This window comes from Procambarus clarkii, chromosome 9 (assembly GCF_040958095.1).
Source record: "Procambarus clarkii isolate CNS0578487 chromosome 9, FALCON_Pclarkii_2.0, whole genome shotgun sequence".
Lineage (NCBI taxonomy): Eukaryota > Metazoa > Arthropoda > Malacostraca > Decapoda > Cambaridae > Procambarus > Procambarus clarkii.
In genome coordinates, this window is record NC_091158.1 from 12801785 (window position 1) to 12823988 (window position 22204).

General features: G+C 44.0%; 2 protein-coding genes across 2 annotated transcripts; both read left to right on the forward strand.

Annotated features, from left to right (window-relative positions):
* On the forward strand, window positions 1–11527 carry LOC123766232 (uncharacterized). Its single transcript, XM_045755245.2, is given in 7 exon segments — window positions 1–2221; window positions 3560–3775; window positions 5130–5866; window positions 5868–6228; window positions 7337–7521; window positions 7687–8014; window positions 10268–11527. Coding segments are annotated over 7 exon segments (2640 nt in total). The 5' UTR covers window positions 1–2151; the 3' UTR covers window positions 11011–11527.
* Window positions 11528–14047: 2520 nt separating this feature from the next.
* LOC123766231 (vitelline membrane outer layer protein 1) lies at window positions 14048–20858 on the forward strand. The gene is given in 6 exon segments (XM_045755244.2): window positions 14048–14203; window positions 15256–15395; window positions 17428–17584; window positions 19299–19484; window positions 20595–20638; window positions 20640–20858. Coding segments are annotated over 6 exon segments (642 nt in total). The 5' UTR covers window positions 14048–14160; the 3' UTR covers window positions 20712–20858.
* Window positions 20859–22204: the final 1346 nt, after the last annotated feature.

A 22204-nucleotide genomic window follows, 5' to 3' on the forward strand; every position in this document is an offset into this window, starting at 1 on the left:
GCGTTCATGTTGATCAAGATAACATATCCCTTATCTTGGTATCCTTTATCTCTTTGCATATGACTTCCTCTTGTTATGAAAAATAGTGTAAATACAACAACTAACTGAGAGATAACTGTACGAGTCATTTATATACACAAATATATTGGTAAAGGTAGAGGCTGAGGGGACTTAAACGTCGTCAAATTATATATATTCAGTGTAGTTTGGTTTATTTATTTGTAAAGGTAGAAGGATTAATATGCTGGCAATGTGAAGGTTAGGTTAGGTTAGGCCTCACTAACCCTCCCGCGGTTGTTAGGCCTTAAGCTAACCACCAAACAACGAGGCTTGAGCACAAGAAGAAGTTCTTGCTACATGGAAGCCACTGACCCTGAAGCATCAAAGTGTGTTGTAAATGGCTGGCAGTCACTCTGTCTCACGTGTGTGTTTGTGTTGGTTATCGACGTTGTCTTTGTTGTTCTGGCTGTGTCATTTTGTGATAAATGGTGCTCTCGTGTGAACTTCTCAGGTGTATAAGACGACGGCAGCTGGTAAACTTTAGTTAGAGCAAGGAAAATACAGTGATGGAGAGCGTCTCCTGCTATGCGATTCGACACGCCTCTCTCAACTTCAGTGGGGCCCGTAACTTAAACAAATTGCCTCGAGACTTTAACGCATTCGCTATACAAAAGCCCAGGCATCCGTTAAAGGACTATTTACACCCTGCAATAGAAGTCGTGGAATAGTTATAAAATACTTGAAATTATAACGACTTAATCACTGAACCTAGATAAAGATAGAACGCGATAAACTAATAAAATACAATTTATAATGAATCTTAATAAAATGACTTTTATAAAACGATTTAATATATGTAAAAAGTTAAAATTTCATTTCGCAGTCTCAATAAATGAAAACATTCCACGTCAGGAAGACAGAAGTACCATTAGTCTCCAGTGTGATTTCGAGGCTCGTGTACTACAGCCCTAGCAGGCTGGTGGGCTCGACCAGCAAGGGCAGCCCTCTCGCACACTCCATAATCATCAGATGAAGGTGGTGGATAATTCCTTTTATAAGGAGGTGGCCGAGTATGCTGTTGTGACCTATCTGCAGGAAAACGTGTACAATCTTCCGCCTGTGGGGACTATGCCCAGTGACGAGCCATGTTAGTGATTCCACAACCTATTTGTACCAGCAATGGTGCAAAGAGTTTGTGAACAGATCTCCCAATTAGCTAACAGACAATGCACCTCTATTAAATTTATAGAGCTTCATCCATTATAAAAAAGTTTATTTCTCTATCCTGCTCTGCAACAGGGATCATCTAATGAACTGGCTTACCGTTTAGGGTAGTGACAGATTTTTTGGTATTGAAACCGTTTTATCATTTCCTCTGCTGGTGAAAGTGGGTACGTATTAACTTTTAATTTATTTCCCTTGTAGTAATCTGCATAAAACCAATGACCTGTCCAGTGCCTTGGACATAGCCCCTACACATAACTGTCCTTGGTACGTCATTACTCATGGCCTGATTGATGCTATTAGCTGGCTCACTCACTCCGGAGCAGGCATATTGAGCTGTGGAGGCGGTGGACGGGTCAGTCACTGGCTGCCTCCACCTGGGGACCACTCCATGTTCCCAGACCGCCAGACAGAGTGTTGAGGAACACTCACATGCTGCAGGAGACGCTGCGAGGTCTGAGACAGGCCTGAAGGAGCCTTGGAGATCTGGAAATACAACTGTAAAATCAGAAACCATTAGGATTACCTTTCGATGACTTACCTTTGGTAACCGATGTTAACTTTAAAAGTTAACAAAGGTAAAAAAAATGAGGTGTAACACTTATTCGGCGTAGCAATAAACGTTTAAAGCCAAAAAATTTAAAGAACACAGAAACTAAATAGAAATGGCAGTGACAAAACCAAGAGGAGTAACGTTGAGACAGATGGTCAAGTGAGGATAAACAGGTACGGGACCACAGGGATCTCTGAGACAGAGATCAGCAGACCTACAGGAGGTGCTGGTGAGAGTTCCAGAGGCACCTAATAAGACCAGGGCGGTCTTCCCCTCCTGGAGGCACCAGGCCTTTCCCTGCAGACACCAGGCCCTCCCCAGCAGGCACCAGGTCTTCCCGCGCAGACACCAGGGCGCGACAAAAGAGGTGGACCATGGCCTTGGTACTCCCAGCAAATCTCATGCTGGCGCTCATCCTCCCCTGGGACACGCGCGCTCAGCCCGGTAGGTTCTCTAGCGACCAATGGCGTTGTTGAAGTACTTTGTAAATACAAATATACTGATATGAATATCAGCATTTATATTGTAGGACAATAGTTAAGGAGAGGTGGTAAATATTTAGATTCTATACCATTGCCTTCGTAACCACATACCAGACTGGTGCTTCACCCCCGGACACAGCACCGCTACTGTGCCAGGTAAGTCCATTACGGGCTCACCATAGCACGTGCTACTTGGAACTTGTTCCGAGTAGCTGAATCTGTAACAACAACAATGGTGCTTCAGGACTGACACGAGGACGTCCATCCAGGTACTGCGGAAGGATAATATATAATGCAAAACCGAATACATGTGTTTTCGGATTTGAAATTTTGCAGTATGCCAAGAAAATTTAGTCATTTAGTAGTGTATATGATTGTGACATAATCCGTAATTTATCACCAGCCTCCCATGATTAATGAGTAATTATGAAAGAAGGCACCAAGCCGGGAAGGCTATGATTAGCACCCTTCCCTATGATTAGTTTTATTCGTTCAGATAAGCAGGAAAATCGCCCAATTAGTGGGTTACAGAACCATTTAGGGGCAAATGTAGAATGATGATTACCAACCTTCAACATTAACTGTAGACCTCATTGCATCAGTTTATTTTATTAAATCTCAGATTATCTTCTAAATTTTAATTAGTATAATTGGTAGAACCTGGCCATAAGCTTAGATGATAAACCTTCAGCCGTGGCATTAAGATGTTTTAGCTAACTACGGTAATTAACCAACTACAGCAGTTAGCTAACTAATTAGCTAACTACAGTAGTTCTGAGCAATTTATTACTTGGTCCCCCTAACGAGCGTGTTCTGTGCCCACTGTGAGAGTTGATAAATTTTTATTTAGCTACTGTGATACAGGTCAAGGTTTTAATCTTTATTAACGATTTCTTAAATAATTGTTGAGAACTTTGATTTTCTCTATTTTTATTAATAATAAAACGATAAAGTACACAGCAAGTGGTTGTGAAGTTAAATCTTTGAACTATGCTTCATGCCGCGTCACGAGAACTGAGGGGCCAGATTCACGAGGCAGTTACACCAGCACTTACGAACCTGTGCATCTTTTCTCAATCTTTGGCGGCTTGGTTTACAATTATTAAACAGTTAATGAGATCCGAAGCCCCAGGAGGCTGTTTATAGCCAAAACAACAGTTGATTGGGAAGTTTTCATGCGTGTAAACTGTTTAATAAATATAACCAAAGATTGAGTAAAGATGTACGCGTTCGTAAGTACTTGCGTAACTGCTTCGTAAATCTGGCCCCCTGCTAAAGTTAGGTTAACAACATCCTCCAGAGGGAAGAGATACGGGGGCAGAGGGTCTGTACCCGGCCGTGTACCTGCAGTCCCAGGGCGTCCCCAGCACCGACTCCTTCGTGCGCTGGGTAAAGCCAGTTCCAACACTCTCCACCCTCACCGTGTGCTTCCACCTGCGCCTCCTCCACTCCCGCTCCATACTTATGCCTCTCCTCAGTTACTCCGTCCCGGAATTTCCCGACGAGCTGCTAGTATGTGAGTACTGATTAAGGGGAAGGGGAAAGAGAGTGAGATGGGTCAATTAAGGTGTTGGAAGATCTACATTTGGCACTGTTGAGTGGCAACCCTTTGTTTCATCTTGGTGTAGTTCATTTATGACGCATCTTATACCCATGCTGTGAGTGGTAGTGGGAAAGGTTGCAGAAGTAGTGTGTGTGTGTGTGTGTGTGTGTGTGTGGGTGTGTGTGTGTGTGTGTGTGTGTGTGTGTGTGTGTGTGTGTGTGTGTGTGTGTGTGTGTGTGTGTGTGTGTGTGTGTGTGTGTGTGTGTGTGTGTGTGTGTGTGTGTGTGTGTGTGTGTGGTACCTACAATAAAAATTCATAGTGTCTGTATGGAGTTGATCAATTGCCTATTTAAACCAAAAAACATATATTCGCTGCCTTGGGGGATGACATTAAAATAAATTATAGAAATCAGATCAATGTCTAAAGTTATGTGGTTGTACCTGAATCTGTGTAAGAAGCTGTAAACGAGGCGCGTCATGAGGATCCAAGTAACAAAAGAATAAAAGGTTGAGAGACTCGACTGTTTATGAAAAGATGATTATTGAGGTCTTCAAATAAATTAATATACAAATTAAAAAAAAAGAGACATGAATGGAAATATACACGGAATATTTAGGAAATAATTCCCGTCTTTGCTCCAGGCCGAGCTGGAGAGTATAACAACTCTCGAAACACACTACAGGTAATACTGCAAGCATATGTGTGCTGTACTGCACAAACTGACAGACAAATGAGGGAAGCTGCTTGGCGGAAGTGATGAAGTAGCACATGAACAGAAACCCCAAACATGTAGCAATCATATTCACATTATGAACAACACCGAGATATGGTAGACAAGGGTGCATGCTAGCAGGTTCATTCCCTCCCTAGCAAGATGGAATGAGTGTTTTATTTTTATTTTATTTTTTGCCATCTGACGATGAGTATTGTACACCTGGTTTTATGAAGCGGTGGACGACTGCTGGGGCGTGGAGTGAGTTTTATATTCAAAGTATTATAAAGAGAGTGACATAACAAAGGAAGACTTTGTTATCCTTTTCATTCAAATAGCAATATCATTCACTATTAATTGAAACCAAAAATTAAAGTGCTTGAAAACTAGCTAGAAGATACCTTGCTTCAGAACAGTTTACTTATATTCTATTAATGCCTAATACGTTTATAAGTCGCCACTTTAGTTTCCCTGCCAAGGCTCTTGTTAAAGGAATGTACACCCGTACCAAAACAAGTCGTGCTGTTAAACATTAGAGTAGAGTATAGTGTATACAGCGTGAACTCTCGTCACCTGCAGGTACCAGATGACGCTTGAGTATATTGTCGTTGCAGATGTCAACTGGGACTCTGAGGCTGTGGTGGTGGTGTGCTGTAACGGCAACGGCCGCGTGGAGCACCGGGGCCTCATCACCTTCTCCGTCCTTCACGTCTGGGTCCATATGTGCATCGCCATGGACCTCCAGGCCTGGCGTTACACGCTAGTCCTGGACTCGCAACTCTTCTCTGGAAAGATTATCACCATCTCGGCCAAGGAAATGATAATGCGGGGTGGTGGAATACTCCTCCTCGGTCAGGAACAGGATCTTCATGGAGATGGCTTCAGCCTGGAACAGACCCTGGAAGCTTATATTGCTACGCTGGTGATATATCCAGAATATCTGGGGGAAAAACATATGCGGGAGTTCGTCTCATGCAACATGAAGGCAATCGATACGGCCGTTGTTTCCTTCTCCTCGATAACAACAGACTGGAAAGCTTCGGGAGATGTTGAATTCGTTTATTTTACGAAAACTAATATCTGTGGAAAAGCTCCCAAAGTTCATGCTATGTTCCCCGAGCACCGAACCCTGGAAGAGTCTCGGGTGTTGTGCCACATGCTGAAGGGAAACATCACAGTCCCGGAGAGTGAGACTGAGAACAAAGAAGTCGTAGCGGAGACCAGAACCCGTTCTGAGAAGTGCACTAAGGGCTGGGGAGTGTACCTGTGGCTAGGGGTAGGCGTCAGTAATGAGAATGGCTCTGAACACTATATAAACCTAGAGACTAACGCAACCCTCAAGTACACGAACTTTCCGGCAGGGCTACACCGCACCGGTGGCCTCCTTCCGCTGCGTCTTCATGGACTCTTTGGAGGAAGGCAAGTGGGTGGTGTACCCGTGCTCTCTCAAGACTTGCACTGTCTGTAGTTTCACCAGGGTCACCGCTCTCAGGCTCCGTGGGCTCTGTGACGATACTGTGCTCGACCGTCTCTATACCATTAACGGCATGCTCAACGACAAGCCGCTCTTCGACGGCACCGGTCACACGCAGATATACTGGGACAACACCACCTGGGTGCTGAGGGACCAGATGCACCACCAGGTGTCTGGAACCATGGAGATGATGAACAGAATGCAGTACCCGCTTGGCCTCCACAAGTGGAATATTACAGGTAATGATCCACTTCCTCTTCTCGTTATTCAAATTTAGATTTTCTTATTTTTTCTTATGGTTTATCTATTAGGTGTTGTTCTACTTTAGTGGTGGTAGTTCCAATCTAGTGAGGGTAGAAGATCTATAGGTTGTTGTTTTTAGTTCTAGTTCTACTCTTGGTTGTTCTTGTTGTATAAGTGGTAGATGTTGTCCTCTTGGCTCGTCTCTTCCAATAAACCTGCCACATTTGTCTCAAGTTGACGCGTGGCTCTCATGCAAACTGATGCGGTACTTAGACGAGACATTTAGAAAAAGAATTAGATAGTTTGCAGGTTGTGAGCGTTGATTGACTCGTGACGCATATGACAGGAAAAGAATCCCAACAGTCATTCCTTACAAGTTCAGACTGCCTCAACCTGCAGGTTCTTAAAAGGTAAATTGGTTTAGGTTTCAGAAAAGCCATGCATTCCCAGTCCTCACAGTTGCTGTCATTACAGAAAGTTGTTCTTGTCACCCAATTGTGTCAGAGAAAAGTAAGTGGGGAAACAGGGAACTCTATGTCTTGTTTAGTCTGCCATCATAACTATCTGTCGTGGTAGTCTTCACTGCTTCCACTGTAGTGGCTCGCATGCTGCATACTCTAGTCTAGACAGTCTCGAGAAGATGTATTTTACCAAATATGAAAAAGATCTTAAGAATTGAGGCGCTAGAGAGGATAATGCTGGACACACACTCATCCACAACCTACGATATGGCTTAACATATACTTCAGTTGTCTCCTGCTGTGCTTCCTCTCGTGAAGCACATGTTGTGTGCACGTATCTCCTGCAGATGCATGCGCGCATCACCGGTTGCGTGCGCACACCTGATGCATGCGCATACCTTCTCCTGATGCATGCGCAACAGTGTTCTCTAGCTCAGTCTCTCTCTCTCTCTGTGTGGGGCAGTACAGCTTCAGTGGGGGATGGTGGCTTGGGTAACGGAAGTACTATTTCTTTTAAATCGAACCTGTCTTAACTTTGTTTTTGCCTACCATCCATATTGCTATGAAAATCTTTATTGGTGTGCAACCCAGAGCTGGCACACAGATACATTGTTCTCTCGGGCAACTGTGGTGTACTCCGCAGGTGACCTGTGCCCCACTCCGTACCAGGACCTGCTTCTGACCGCCTGCCGGGCCGACCAGTACACTTGCAACGATGGTACTTGCATCACCAAGATGCAGCGATGTGACCTGGAGGTCAACTGCCCGGACCAGAGTGATGAGAGGCTCTGCAACGCTGTTGTTGTCCCCGGGGACTACATCAAGGAGGTGGGTAGCCCACTAGACTACATCAGGGAAGGTTGAGGAGTATAGCTCAGGGGACTACATCAGGGAAGGTGGGGTATAGCCCAGGGACTCTTGGATATTGTGTCCACCGGGTCGACGCCACGGATCTGCATCATGTCAACACAACCCTTGCTCCTGCCTCAACAGGTTCCTCCGGCAAGAAAAGGTACCGAGCCGGCCCGTATCCACATGAAGTTGACCATCTTGTCCCTGCAGCCCATCGACACGGCCAATATGAAGCTGACCCTTGACCTGAGCATTGAGCTCATGTGGCGTGACCCGAGGCTTAAAATGGAGTCTCTCAACTTGGCGGAGACTCTCAACGTCATCTACGACGAGGAGAACATCTGGAGACCGGAACTGCTGTTCCAGGATGTCACGTGGACTGAGGCGGAGACCAGACTTCAGTGGGAGACCTTCGTAGTCGTCATGGAGTCCGGAGCGGAGCCTGACGACATCACTAGGGTCAGAGAAGGTCAGTGTGATAGGGTGGAACTTGGATTAAGAGGTCAATGCTAGTCAACGCCTACAAAAGCATTATCTCAGGGTTGAAGGAAAGTCCTGTTCGTCTGCTAGGGGTGAGTTATGGCATTTCAAGGGAGAGAATGTGTATTCCACCCAAATAATATTGTCGAATCTCACCTTTTGCATACGTGAACATTAATTAATGTACTCGAGTTAGAATTTTGACTGAAGAATCGTGTAATCAGTTGTAGAACTAGAAAAATGAGCACAGTTAAATACATGTTAGTTTCCATATATTACGCGCGCAATAAATAGTAATAAAATAATGTAAATCGTTCAGTTCCCCGATAGACATAAAGGAACTAGTCAGTAGATACTTAGTATACAAATAACAATCATCCATGCAAAGGTTACGAATAGTCCGAATTTTGTGTACTATTAAGCTGCTTGAGAATACACCAGGATGCCTGTGATTGATGCTCTACGAACACTCTTCCATACGTGTAAACTTCATACAGTGTATACAGTGTTTGCCAGTGTTAGCGAGACGAGAAGACAGCCCACACGAAGGGAAGCTTGCAAGGTAAACATGGGTTGCTATACTAGGTAATGATTCAGAAGTATAATGCGGGTTTCAATTTCTAAATGAGCTAAATGATTTCATTTATTTAATACTTTGTCAAAATATTTAATCATATAAAAAAAACGTTAAAATTTAGCACTGTATTGCCTCCAGACTTTAGTGATTAATATATGCCTATATCACACCATCCAATCCAAAGCAAAACAATCTTAATTTCTTTATTAGTGACAAGCTAAGAGTTTAATTACTGTTGAGCCTAATCCTTCAAAATTTCTTGAAATTGGTAAGAAATTCACAGACAATAATTTCCAGGTTATATACCACACATGAACTTCCTAAAGTATTCGACCAACTGCCATATGAAAGACGAGGTTCATAAAATACAATCATATGCCAGCAGGCTGGGGCCATTTCGGTTTATTGCCCCAGCCTGCTGGCATATGATTGTATTTATGAGGAATTAATGGCAAAATACTGGAATGGATAAAACAATATTCGTGAAGGAGAAATCAGTCGTTCTTATAGGAATGAAATCTTAATGGAACTACTTTCTGAGTTAATGCCTCAAGGAGCCTATCTTGGGACCAACCCTGTTGGCACTATAAATACAACATTGATGAGAATATCTGAAACTATGCCATCAAAATATGTTCACAATATATCGTTAAATATACATATAAGATTAACCCCCCCCTCCTCCCCTTCCCTCACACGCACTCAACAAATAGCCAGATGGATGGCAAAGACTTTCACTATAGATAAATGTCTTAATAAGCAGACGAGGAGTCACAATAACGTGGCTGAAAAATGTTCACCAGACCACACACTAGAAAGTGAAAAGACGACGACGTTTCGGTCCGTCCTGGATCATTATCAAGTCGAAACGTCGCCGTCTCTTCACTTTCTAGTATATGGTTTGGTCAACAAATGTCTGATAAAATAATTGTATCCTGCAACTTACAGAAAGAGGGGAAGGACCTTGATGTGATGGTTCATACGCGTATATAATAGCTCAGCAAGCAAGAACAGGTATGATAAAAGGTCAGCCGAACTCTTGGAATAATCAAAGGCACCTTTAAATACTAAGACAAGAAATTAATAATTTAATTTATACCTAATCCATTCACAACTCCAACTTGAAAATTGTGTTTAAGCAGGTAGTGTCGCCTGCAGAAACATTAGCTTCAGAGAATGTCACGATAACGAGTGAGGACTTTTGTTCCATTATTTAACATAGATCAGCACTTCAAATAAAGCAATGGCGGGGCTTATAGACGCTTAAGATGCCTATGTTTTATAACATAAACCTCGAATACTAAATTACTGTATCTATCGTGACAAACATAAGGGTCAAGTCTCAAGCTTGCCACCATGTAGTGTATATCAGTCGGGACATTGTTCTACAGACTAAGGTAGATGCGTAAGTGTTCCCGCAGTAGTCGTCGTATCAAGGACTTACACAGTAATATCAACATGTAGATAACTGACAACACGTGAAAGACCCGTCACACTTGCCAGACTTCCTGTCCTAAACTAGGCCACTAGAGGCGGCGACCGGATGTAAATAAGCGTTGTGATAATTAGACTAGTAGACTCTAGCTACACACAAGATGACACAATTAGCTACGCTACCAGCTAGAAATAGCATAGAATAATTGTCGTTTTGTTTGACCCCACCAGACGAGGTGTATCCCGGGGAGCTGAACTCTCTGAAGCTGACGCAGACGTACTGGGTGAAGGTGTCGTGCCTGATGAAGCTTGAGCACTACCCCTTTGATAGTCAGCTCTGCGTGTTCATGATAAGGATGCAGTACTTCACCAAAGACCTGGTGGCTCTGAGCTCTCGAGAGACCGTGGTCGAATATCGTGGCGCCAGGAACTTAAGAGAATACGAAATGAGGTCTGTCGAAATGATGCAATCAACCTGGAACAACCACAGCGGCCAGGAGGTAATTTTTCGTATAGATAACCTGTCTGGGTTCTATGTAAGCAGCACTTTCGTTCCGACTTTCCTAATGGTTCTTATCTGTTACTCGACATTTTACTTCGAGTTGGACGACTTCAACGACCGCATCATGGTGTCGCTGACCGCCCTGCTGGTCCTGGCCACACTCTTCACTCAGATCACTACCACAACACCCAAGACTTCCTACCTCAAGCTCCTCGACATATGGTTTGTGGCGTGCATCCTCGTCAACTTCTCTATAGTCATTTTGCTGGTCGTGATCAATTACCTAAAGATACACGAGAGTGATAACATTGTAGTTCCCTTCTCCAAGAAGAAAACGATGTACCAGACACCAGAACGAAGCCGCAAGATAAATTACTTCTGCCGGGTCATCATTCCCATCCTTCTCTTCATTCTCATCATCGTATATGTCGGCATCTCCGTCCGAGGGAGCCAAGAGAGGAGTGATGAATAGGATTGTTTGAACTCGGCCGTAAATAACGAACATAGTTGCTTGTTGTGTAAGAAGAAATGAGAATTACGAATGTTTAGACTGACTAAAGTCATAAGGCTATTTGAAATGTCCAAACATGGTGTCATCGTCAAGGTACTTACGTATCCGACAATGGAAAATTCATATATAATTCAAATGTTAAAATTATTTTTCAAGTTTGTGGGTTATTTTAGCCAGGAAGGAGTTCTGAGAGCATTGTTAGTTGCTGTCACGCACAACATCACTTCATTCTTCACCTATACACAATTGAATAAATCATTTTTCATTAACCTGATGCAATTGATGTTAGATTTTCTGGATCACATCTTATATGCAACTTTATGCTGGGTTAGTTACGCTAAGAATTATTCTCGATACCACGTACAGGTTTTCACGTCACAATTTTCGAAGGAATCATTATTGGGCAGCTTCTTGTGTTGATGATGATATCCTCATAATGCACCTCAGAGTCTGCCAGTGCAGACTACTCATCACATGCCTCTCTATGACTAACCATCCTGTGTGGCGGGGATTTTATCATCACGTAGCTAGTTTTTTTGACACACACTGTACTCCCCTTCATATAGCCTAGGGTAGCTGCACAAATGCACATGTACCTAAATGTGCTAATAACAAAAGCTTACCAAACACTAGACAGTCGCCTACGAACTGGGAAATATCGCGTCTTATTCTTAAATCACCAATCAACCGTTACTGTATATCTAGCGTGTGTATTATGCGAGCACAGTGGTCTACGTCATTAGCTCACAATCGAGGGACCCGAGTCCCATCCTTGGGCAGGACAGAAACCGTCAGGCGTGTTTTCTTTCGCCTGATGCCTCTGTTCACTTAGCAGCATAATAAGTATCCGGAAGTTAGGCAACTGTTGTGGATTGCATCCAGGGGAAGTCAGTAGTTGGCTTAACGGGGGACCTCAATAAGCCAAACAGGCTTCCTCTTACCGACAACGGAAATTATAATATACGAATCGAACACAAATTTCAAAGTTTTTCATCCTTCGTCATTCCCACCTTCAAGGCTGTATTTGTCCTCTAAGTTTTAACTTGCATAAATCTTATTCTCAAACACCTGCTGCGTTTCTGTTGGCAATTTGTATTCCTTCAGAGATTACAGTAGTGAATATTGTTGTAACTTCCTGTACTTAACCAAGAGTGTGTACGTCTGTGTGTGTGTGTGTGTGTGTGTGTGTGTGTGTGTGTGTGTGTGTGTGTGTGTGTTATATATATATATATATATATATATATATATATATATATATATATATATATATATATATATATATATATATATATATATATAAACAAACATTCCCTCTAATGCGTTATGTGTGGTTCCCTTCGAGGCTAAGGGTCCCCCTTCTTCCAGCCAGAGGTGGTACTCCCTTCCCTTTGTATATATATATATATATATATATATATATATATATATATATATATATATATATATATATATATATATATATATATATTATAGCGGGCACAGTGTGTATGTATAAATATAAAATGCGTATGAATAAAAATATATAATAATGTTTATATAACAGTATAAATATAGACATAACGTTTAGTGAATAGTTATTCCTACACCGGCACAAAGTTGTAACCAGATTGAATGGTTTTGTTGTTCCAATATGTTCATAATCTACACATAACAAATTAAACCCTAAAACTGTTATTAGATTATTACATTTTCTCAGCCTTCTTGAAAGTTTTATGATTTAAGATCAGGTCTGAAATCTGACGCAATTAATTGATTGTGTTAAGCTTAAGCTGAATAATATTAATACAACTTTCCTCCTGACGAAGAATATAGAACCGACTGATTGTTCCATTAGTTTTGTGGTGACGGCTGCGGGTTACGGCATTGTTGTTCATTTTACTCGTGTTCTTGAATTCTGAAATTATGGACTTCGAACACTGAGGCGAAGCTTCGGGGATTTTAGCAATAAATCATGCCAGGGGAGGATTGTGTTTCAGGAAATACTGAAGTGGCTTTAAGGTTATCAGATGGCATGAGAACATCCCGGGGTGTTAAGAGCAGGTTTGGAAGTTGGTCTGTAACAGGATATGAATGATGGTCTAGAATTAGGACAACTGTGCTGGTCTAGAATTAGGACAACTGTGCTGGTCTAGAATTAGGACAACTGTGCTGGTCTAGAAGCTAGAAGTAACGTCTCTTAGGGCTGGATGACGAGCACGCAGGAGAAGGGGTGGTGTTTCAGTGGCCAGCTGAATCATCATTCAGGTCATGGAATCATCATGATGATGCTCTGATCAGCCAGGTGATGAGAGCATCATCATCACTGCTAAAGCTGCGAACAGTGCACGAAGGCGGTGAGGAGGAGCTCTGGATGGTAACAGTGTCAGGGACTCTAATCATTCTATAGCTTGGTTCGTCTTCTAAGATAATCTTTCCTGCCTCTACTCTTCACAGACGCCGTCTTGTTGAATCGGCTCTGATACACAACATACCCAACATGAACCTTAGTCCTGCCTTTGTTGTTATTGACAGTTCCCTTTCACAGTTTATACTTGACCCTTTAACAGCATATATTTGAATGCTCCAACCTTCTTAACAAACGTGATCTGACTTAAGCTTTGCCCTGTTTCTCTTTTCTTCTTCTTTTTCATACCCCTTCTCTTCTTCGTACCCCCTTTTTTTCATACCCTATTTCCTACTCTTACCTTTCATTTTATCTTATTACCTTTACCTTCCTCTTATTCTTGTTTTTACCTTGTTATCCTCACTTCTGTTGCTCCTCACATCTCACTTACCATGTTTACTTGTCCGTCCCTTCATCTCTTCTAACACACGACTCGATAATGGTCCGGGACAGACAGACGTCGTCGTTTCATCACTTACCTTGGTACCTTTACCATAGTACCTTACATTTTGTACGTTGTGGACCATAACGTGCACAATGAGATACACTAGTTGAGAGGACAGGTTGGTCTGAGAACAAAGCCAGGTGGTGGTATAAAAACTTGAGGACAGTTGATAGCGAGACTATTTACCCAGGGTGTGTATCCCAGTGTATCCCAGTGTGTCTATACCCAGTGTATAGAGTATAGCCGCCGACTCACTCGTGTAGGAACAGCTGTCCTCGTCGCCATGGGAACCTTCCAGCGTCCAGCTGTGCTTCTCTGCATTTTGGGTAAGTTATTGTTTCAATGTTTAAGGAGATAACGTGATTTAATGCGTGCACTTCACTAGCTGTGCTTGCCTAGCTGTGATTGTCTAGTTGTGCTTACCGAGCTGTGCTTTCCTGACTCTACTTTTTTAGCTGTGCTTACACGGGGCCGAGATGTAGCTGTAGGACAACGCCACCTAGCAGTATAGTACCTCTCTCTGGAACACACAACTTTCGTCATGTCCTGTTTCATCTCCTGCTGGAGAGTTGAACCAAGATTGCAAACCTCACACAAATCTGTCCCTTATTGTCTAAGATGCATTTTAACTTGTTTATCTATCGCCTGGTTGAATGTTCTGATTGTCTTGGTGATCTGAAAGTTTGCTTCCCAACTGTTTCTCTAAGCTAAATGTGTTTTGATACAATACTCAGTAAATCAGATTATCTCGGCAGAGAATATGGTAAAGGTGTGTTTTTTTCTACTTCCGTATTGATTTTCTGGATCATATCAGTAAAGGTTTTAATTTTTGGTGTCAGTTCTGTACAGTTATACTAACTAAGCATTTCCTTTTTCGTACTTACTTTTAACTCACATTACTCACATCGTCCTATATTGTAGTTTTCTTCCTTATTTATAAGTAAACGGTCATGCGGAATTTAATATACTTGTTACTGCTATATCTTCTTTGTTTACCCGCATATAGGACTTCCGAGACGTTGTTGTTTGCTCAGGAGGGCGCTGGGTTAAACGGGTTTCAACTCGTGATACTAAATTACGGGGCCAGATTCACGAAGCAGTTACGCAAGTACTTACGAACGTGTACATCTTTCCTCAATCTTTGACGGCTTTGGTTACATTTATTAAACATTTTCCAAGCATGAAAACTTCCCAATCAACTGTTATTATTGTTATAAACAGCCTCCAGGCACTTCGGTGCTCCTTAACTGTTTAACAATTGTAAACAAAGCCGCCAAAGATTGAGAAAAGTTGTACAGGTTCGTAAGTGCTTGCGTAACTGCTTCGTGAATCTAGCCCCAGGCAGTTTATAGTGTGATTATCGGTGTTGGTGGGCCAGGTGTGGTTGGTGGGGGGCGGCAAGTCCTACATGACGACCTCCACATCGCTCTCAACCTGGACTGGGCCATGAACTGGGGGGAGTGGGGCCCTGAGGCCTTCTGCCCCGATGGCACCTTCGCCTACGCCTTCGACATCAAGGTAAGGAACAGAATTAGTTATTATGCACGTAGCTCTCTAATGGGATATAGTTTAAAGATATCAACTGACAACAGAAGTAATTATGTGTATGTCGTGTCGATTAAAAACTGGTAAAGGATCGAAAACATTCAACAAGAATAGTTTTGTTTATAATATGTCCACCATAGTTTATAATGATAGCTTTTCCAGGGGTGGCTTCTGCCCTAACGGGGCATGGGAGGGTTGTGTGGGTGTGGATGGGTGTGTGGGTGTGCAGTGCTGGGTGTGTGGGTATGCAGTGATGGGTGTGTAGGTGTGCAGTGTTGGGTGTGTGGGTGTGCAGTGTTGGGTGTGTGGGTGTGCAGTGTTGGGTGTGTGGGTGTGCAGTGTTGGGTGTGTGGGTGTGCAGTGTTGGGTGTGGATGGGTGTGCAGTGCTGGGTGTGTGGGTGTGCAGTGTTGGGTGTGTGGGTGTGCAGTGTTGTGGGTGTGCAGTGCTGGGTGTGTGGGTGTGCAGTGTTGGGTGTGGATGGGTGTGCAGTGCTGGGTGTGTGGGTGTGCAGTGTTGGGTGTGTGGGTGTGCAGTGTTGTGGGTGTGCAGTGCTGGGTGTGTGGGTGTGCAGTGTTGTGGGTGTGCAGTGCTGGGTGTGTGGGTGTGCAGTGCTGGGTGTGTGGGTGTGCAGTGTTGGGTGTGTGGGTGTGCAGTGTTGGGTGTGTGGGTGTGCAGTGTTGTGTGTGTGAGGTTGTGCAGTGTTGGGTGTGTGGGTGTGCAGTGTTGGGTGTGTGGGTGTGCAGTGTTGGGTGTGGATGGGTGTGCAGTGCTGGGTGTGTGGGTGTGCAGTGTTGGGTGTGGATGGGTGTGCAGTGCTGGGTGTGTGGGTGTGCAGTGCTGTGTGTGTGAGGTTGTGCAGTGTTGGGTGTGTGGGTGTGCAGTGTTGGGTGTGTGGGTGTGCAGTGTTGTGGGTGTGCAGTGTTGGGTGTGTGGGTGTGCAGTGTTGGGTGTGTGGGTGTGCAGTGTTGTGGGTGTGCAGTGATGGGTGTGTGGGTGTGCAGTGTTGGGTGTGTGGGTGTGCAGTGTTGGGTGTGTGGGTGTGCAGTGTTGGGTGTGTGGGTGTGCAGTGTTGGGTGTGTGGGTGTGCAGTGTTGTGGGTGTGCAGTGCTGGGTGTGCAGTGTTGTGGGTGTGCAGTGCTGGGTGTGTGGGTGTGCAGTGTTGTGGGTGTGCAGTGCTGGGTGTGTGGGTGTGCAGTGTTGTGGGTGTGCAGTGCTGGGTGTGTGGGTGTGCAGTGTTGTGGGTGTGCAGTGCTGGGTGTGTGGGTGTGCAGTGTTGGGTGTGGATGGGTGTGCAGTGTTGGGTGTGTGGGTGTGCAGTGTTGGGTGTGGATGGGTGTGCAGTGTTGGGTGTGTGGGTGTGCAGTGCTGTGTGTGTGAGGTTGTGCAGTGTTGGGTGTGGATGGGTGTGTGGGTGTGCAGTGTTGGGTGTGTGGGTGTGCAGTGTTGGGTGTGGATGGGTGTGTGGGTGTGCAGTGTTGGGTGTGTGGGTGTGCAGTGTTGGGTGTGGATGGGTGTGTGGGTGTGCAGTGTTGTGGGTGTGCAGTGCTGGGTGTGTGGGTAACTATTCTGACGTTGGTATTCTTTGTTGATGAGGTGTGAATAAATACTGAGTGTGTACACACAATAGGCTACCAATCATATATAATATTTTATATTATACTCTCTCTTCATATTAGAGAACCTCTTCATATTATATAATATGAAGCAAGAGAACCTCTTGCTTCATATTATCAGCGGCTATCTATACCATTAACAGTCCTCAGTTTAAGAATAAACAACTTTGATAAGAAGCTTATTACACCTAAATATATAGGTTGGTAAATTAATTTAAATTAGTTTTTTATTCCACTAAAATTGCTTCATAAATTACAAATACAGTTGTGGACACTTTAACATATACAGATTTTCTTCGTAATTTTTAGCTACACTACAAGAGACACGTGTATAAGGAAATGATGGACAGTCAAGTTTGCTTCACTTCTAACTCATCTGTTTTCGGGCAGGTAGAGACGGAGGGGAGCGCTGACGACACCTCCATGAATGGCATCACGTTGTACTGTCGCGCCCTGGCTGATGTCGGCCATGACGGAGTACCGCCCAAAAAGGACGCGAAGGAGTTCTCCATCACCTCCACCGTCCAGAGATGGGGCGACTGGCGGGGTAAGACTTCCGCCCACACACTCCCCTGCACCTCTCACACACTCCCCTGCACCTCTCACACACACACTCCCCTGCACCTCTCACACACACTCCCCTGCACCTCTCACACACACACTCCCCTGCACCTCTCACACACACACTCCCCTGCACCTCTCACACACACTCCCCTGCACCTCTCACACACACACTCCCCTGCACCTCTCACACACTCCCCTGCACCTCTCACACACACACACTCCCCTGCCCCTCTCACACACTCCCCTGCACCTCTCACACACACACACACTCCCCTGCACCTCTCACACACTCCCCTGCACCTCTCACACACACACACTCCCCTGCACCTCTCACAGACTCCCCTGCACCTCTCACACACACACACTCCCCTGCACCTCTCACACACTCCCCTGCACCTCTCACACACACACTCCCCTGCACCTCTCACACACACACTCCCCTGCACCTCACACACACACACACATTCCCCTGCACCTCTCACACACACACTCCCCTGCACCTCTCACACACACACTCCCCTGCACCTCTCACACACACACTCCCCTGCACCTCTCACACACACACTCCCCTGCACCTCTCACACACACACTCCCCTGCACCTCTCACACACACACTCCCCTGCACCTCTCACACACACACTCCCCTGCACCTCTCACACACACACTCCCCTGCACCTCTCACACACACACTCCCCTGCACCTCTCACACACACACTCCCCTGCACCTCTCACACACACACTCCCCTGCACCTCACACACACTCCCCTGCACCTCTCACACACTCATCCACCCCCCCCCCTTCCCACACATATATACAACTATGTATTGTTTTATGTTTAAATACATCAAAATCTGAACAAATTATATGACAATGCATTTCATTTATGACAATTCAGCAGCTTCCCAAAACGTTGGTAGAGGCTTGTGAGCGGAGTATGGCATGATCGCTGTATACTCAACCCGTCCTCTTAAAAATTATGTAGCTTTTCACTTGTATGCGCTCTATGGGCAAAAAGGTAAGTAATTTGAAATGAAATCGGCTCACAAAAGTGATGTACTGTCCCGTTTTCTGTTTGAGTCCTAAGGCTTACTCGGTAAGGTTAGGAAAGGAAACTTTCACTTAACGTTTTTCATGACTTTTGAAGCTGTAGGAGAATTTCCTGCCCTTCTAACTTAGCAGAGGACCCTTAACTTACTGTTTTGGAAAAAAAATCCACTATTTATTTTCAATTTTTAGCATTTTCAAATTATGTCCATTTTCTGCCATACGGACAAACGACCAAATTCAGACATAATTTGTAAGAGGCAGGGACACATCTCGGTGACGTAAGCAATCATAAAATAATGGAATTTACAATTCAAACAGTTAAATCTCTGTTGCCTGGCAGACATAACTTAGATGCACAATGTTCCTAGAAGATGTGCTACTCCACATAGTTCAATAATCCATCAAAAGCTTCAATATTCCACTTGCTAAGCTTTCATTACAATGAAAATGTTTTCTCCGAGGATCAGGTAGGCAGGCGTGGAAATGTAGATGTTTATCTCTCAGAATGTTTAGTAATATGTTTATTGTTTGTGATGTGTTTATATGTATGTATTAACACGATGTACTGAACGGGGTGAGAATAGCTTGAGCTACCTCATCCCTTTGTGTGTATTTTACCTCAATAAACTTATTTCAATTTCAATTTCAGGTAGGCAGGCGTGCCCTGAGGGTCTGCTGACGGGGCTCAAGATGAAGAGCGAGGCGTACCAGGGTATCCTGGAAGACGACACCGCCGCCAACGACCTGGAGATGCAGTGTGACTGGTCCACCTTCACTTTGAGTGGCGGTGGTAATGAATGGGGCGACTGGAGTGACTTTGCTACCTGTCCTGACGGTCAGTTGCTCCTCCCACATTACTTGTCCAGATTTTGCGTCTGAGATCCTTCCTTATTGTGAGCACTCATTGGTGCGGTTGGTAGAGCAACCGGCTCTCACTTTTGATGTCAGTGTTCTAATCTGCTCATGGTCCCAGTGAATGAAAAGGAAACATGATCTTTATGCTTTATACTTTGAAGACAGAGACAAGCGTTTTTAGTAGAGAAAAGTGACCTAGTTACTTAATTTAAGAGTTCCACTGGTGTTAATTGAACGATTTGATATATTTTCAGATTTAATCACAATTGTTACAAAATAGTGTCGCACTAACTTTCACTCTTACAGTTAGTTTATTATTCAGTAAGACGTAAATTATCGAAAGTTTTGCGTCTCTTAGCACTGCATTAGTTGATATGAAACAGTTCTTATTGGCTATATTAAATGAAGACTCCTTTGCATGTTGTCACGATACGTTGATCACAATAGTATAGACTATTATCTCTCGGCTGGACAACTACCGGTTCCCTCGACTGCTCTTCTTTACTACTTTTCTCTTGCTGAACTTTAGTGCCCACTTTTATGAATTTGTGTCAAGCCTTCCTATAGCTTCTTGCAGTCATTCTCCGCGTGTTTGTTCATAATTATTTCATCTACAAACGTTGACAGAAAGAAGTCTGTCCCACGTGGGAGGTAATTCACCAAAGTCAAGTAGGATTGACGCCACTGGTTCCTATGTAACACCTGCTAGTGAACCTTAGGCGTGATGTACATCTCAGTCTCTGCTTTTTGTTTCTTATTTGTCTACGAGTGCTCGTGTGAAGGAAGGTAGACGCAGCCTAAGCTACTCTATCCTTAAGCAATGCATTTTATCTCAATAAACTTGGACTTGTGTGGTCCGCAACAGGATATAAGCAGACCCTGTTGATGGATACATGTAACCCTGTAAATATATGTCAATTTTATATCTTGTGTTGAAAACATGGTATGAATAATTATTACTTCTAGAGAAGGATTATAATGTTAAGCGGGAACTGGTGGAATGACCGTGGCGTGACCCATAGTACACTGAGATGATGAGGGTCACTCGTGCGTGATAACGGCACAAGTAAAGGATCTGTTATCTTCACAGGGTGGGCCATATGTGGTATCCAGACAAAAGTCGAGGCTGATTCATGCCACGGACGACACCGCCCTCAACAACGTGATCATGTTCTGTTGTGAGCTGCCTGTCTCCGTTGGCCACTAGTCCCGACGGTTCGCCCCTTGGTCACGGGCGACGTCCCACAGCCCAGCCTGGACGGGAGACTACGGAAGCTCTCTTCATATGAGGCGGAGCTGGGACGTGAAAATACTTCAGCATCACATTGACATTCCAATTAAAAAGTTTTAAACATATATTGTTTAAGCCTCTCATCCATTCTTGATTAAAACTAGACGCATGACTAATAACAATTCCAATGCATAATTAAAAACAAAATCATGATATTGTTATATACTTTATCAAGAATTTGTTGTTGCTTATATTTTGTTGTGCATTTTTTTTTTACCAAAATATCTTGTTTGGTAACAATGATATTATTGTTAGCGGCAGATGTATTTTAATGAACCATTTGATATACATAATATATTACGAGTTCTCCTCTTGTCCCGTAAAGAACCACACTCTCGTCTCTACTTTTCGATCCTGCCCCCTCTTGTTCCCCTCTCTGGTCGCCTCATCTCGCTCCCCTCTCTGGTCGCCCCCTCTCTGGTGTGATGAGTGCACGTCACTAGGCTGCCAGGCCGCCACTGTTGCTGGTGAGAGTGAGCCAGACGGGTCGTTCTCACACGATAACTTTGTGTACGTTGCCTCGGGTTGTGAGTGTTGGTTGTCCACTATCCCAAGAGAGAACACCCATAATGTTCCAAGGTTCCAGGTTGGGTCACGCCCCAACCTGTTCTCGTACAAAGAACGTCGCATTTCGATCGTATGCGTTACAATAAGGCCCAAAAAAATTGTATTAGAAAATTGTAGCGGCTCGCGAAAGTGACGTACTGTCCGGTTTTCTGTTTTGGGTTCTTTGGTAGGTTAGGAGAGGACACTTTAAATTGGCCGGTTTCTTGACGTTGGGAAACCTTAAGAGTTCTTCTGTTAAAACCTTAAGAAGCTGCAGATATATCTGCATTCTTGTACGATTTACTTAATGGCGTTGACTTCAGATTCAACATATCCCATTTCCGGCCCCACTGGGAGTTGGGGCACAGGTATTGTCACAAGAACATGCATATAATAATAAAAAATATCGTTATATATAATGGAAAAATATGAATTTGCATCCTTTGTATTTTTTTAATATTATTATTATTATTTTAAATAATTCGAAATCTCTCTATATAAAGTAGAAATCATGGTATTTTGGCCACGGGGCAGTAAAGTTTAGGCTCGTCAACGGGAAGACGCGCCGAGATGTTAGGGGGGGACCAAGACACCCGCATTCCCCCTCTCTTTTTTCCCACACCTGCAAATTATTCGTTTGTATCTGTACCTTATCACTCGCCTCTCTTACATAACACTGCTGTAGGCGGGAGTGTGAGGGTCACCTGTCAACTGCCCAAGAAACCTGCACCTGTTCCCGGCAGATAAAGGCGAGTACGTCTTTAACGTGAAAGAAATAGAGCGAGGGGAAATTTTTAATGCTAGGAACAACAGAACGAAGGAAAGTAGTGGGAGGGTTGAAATAGCCGAAACTACTCTATCCC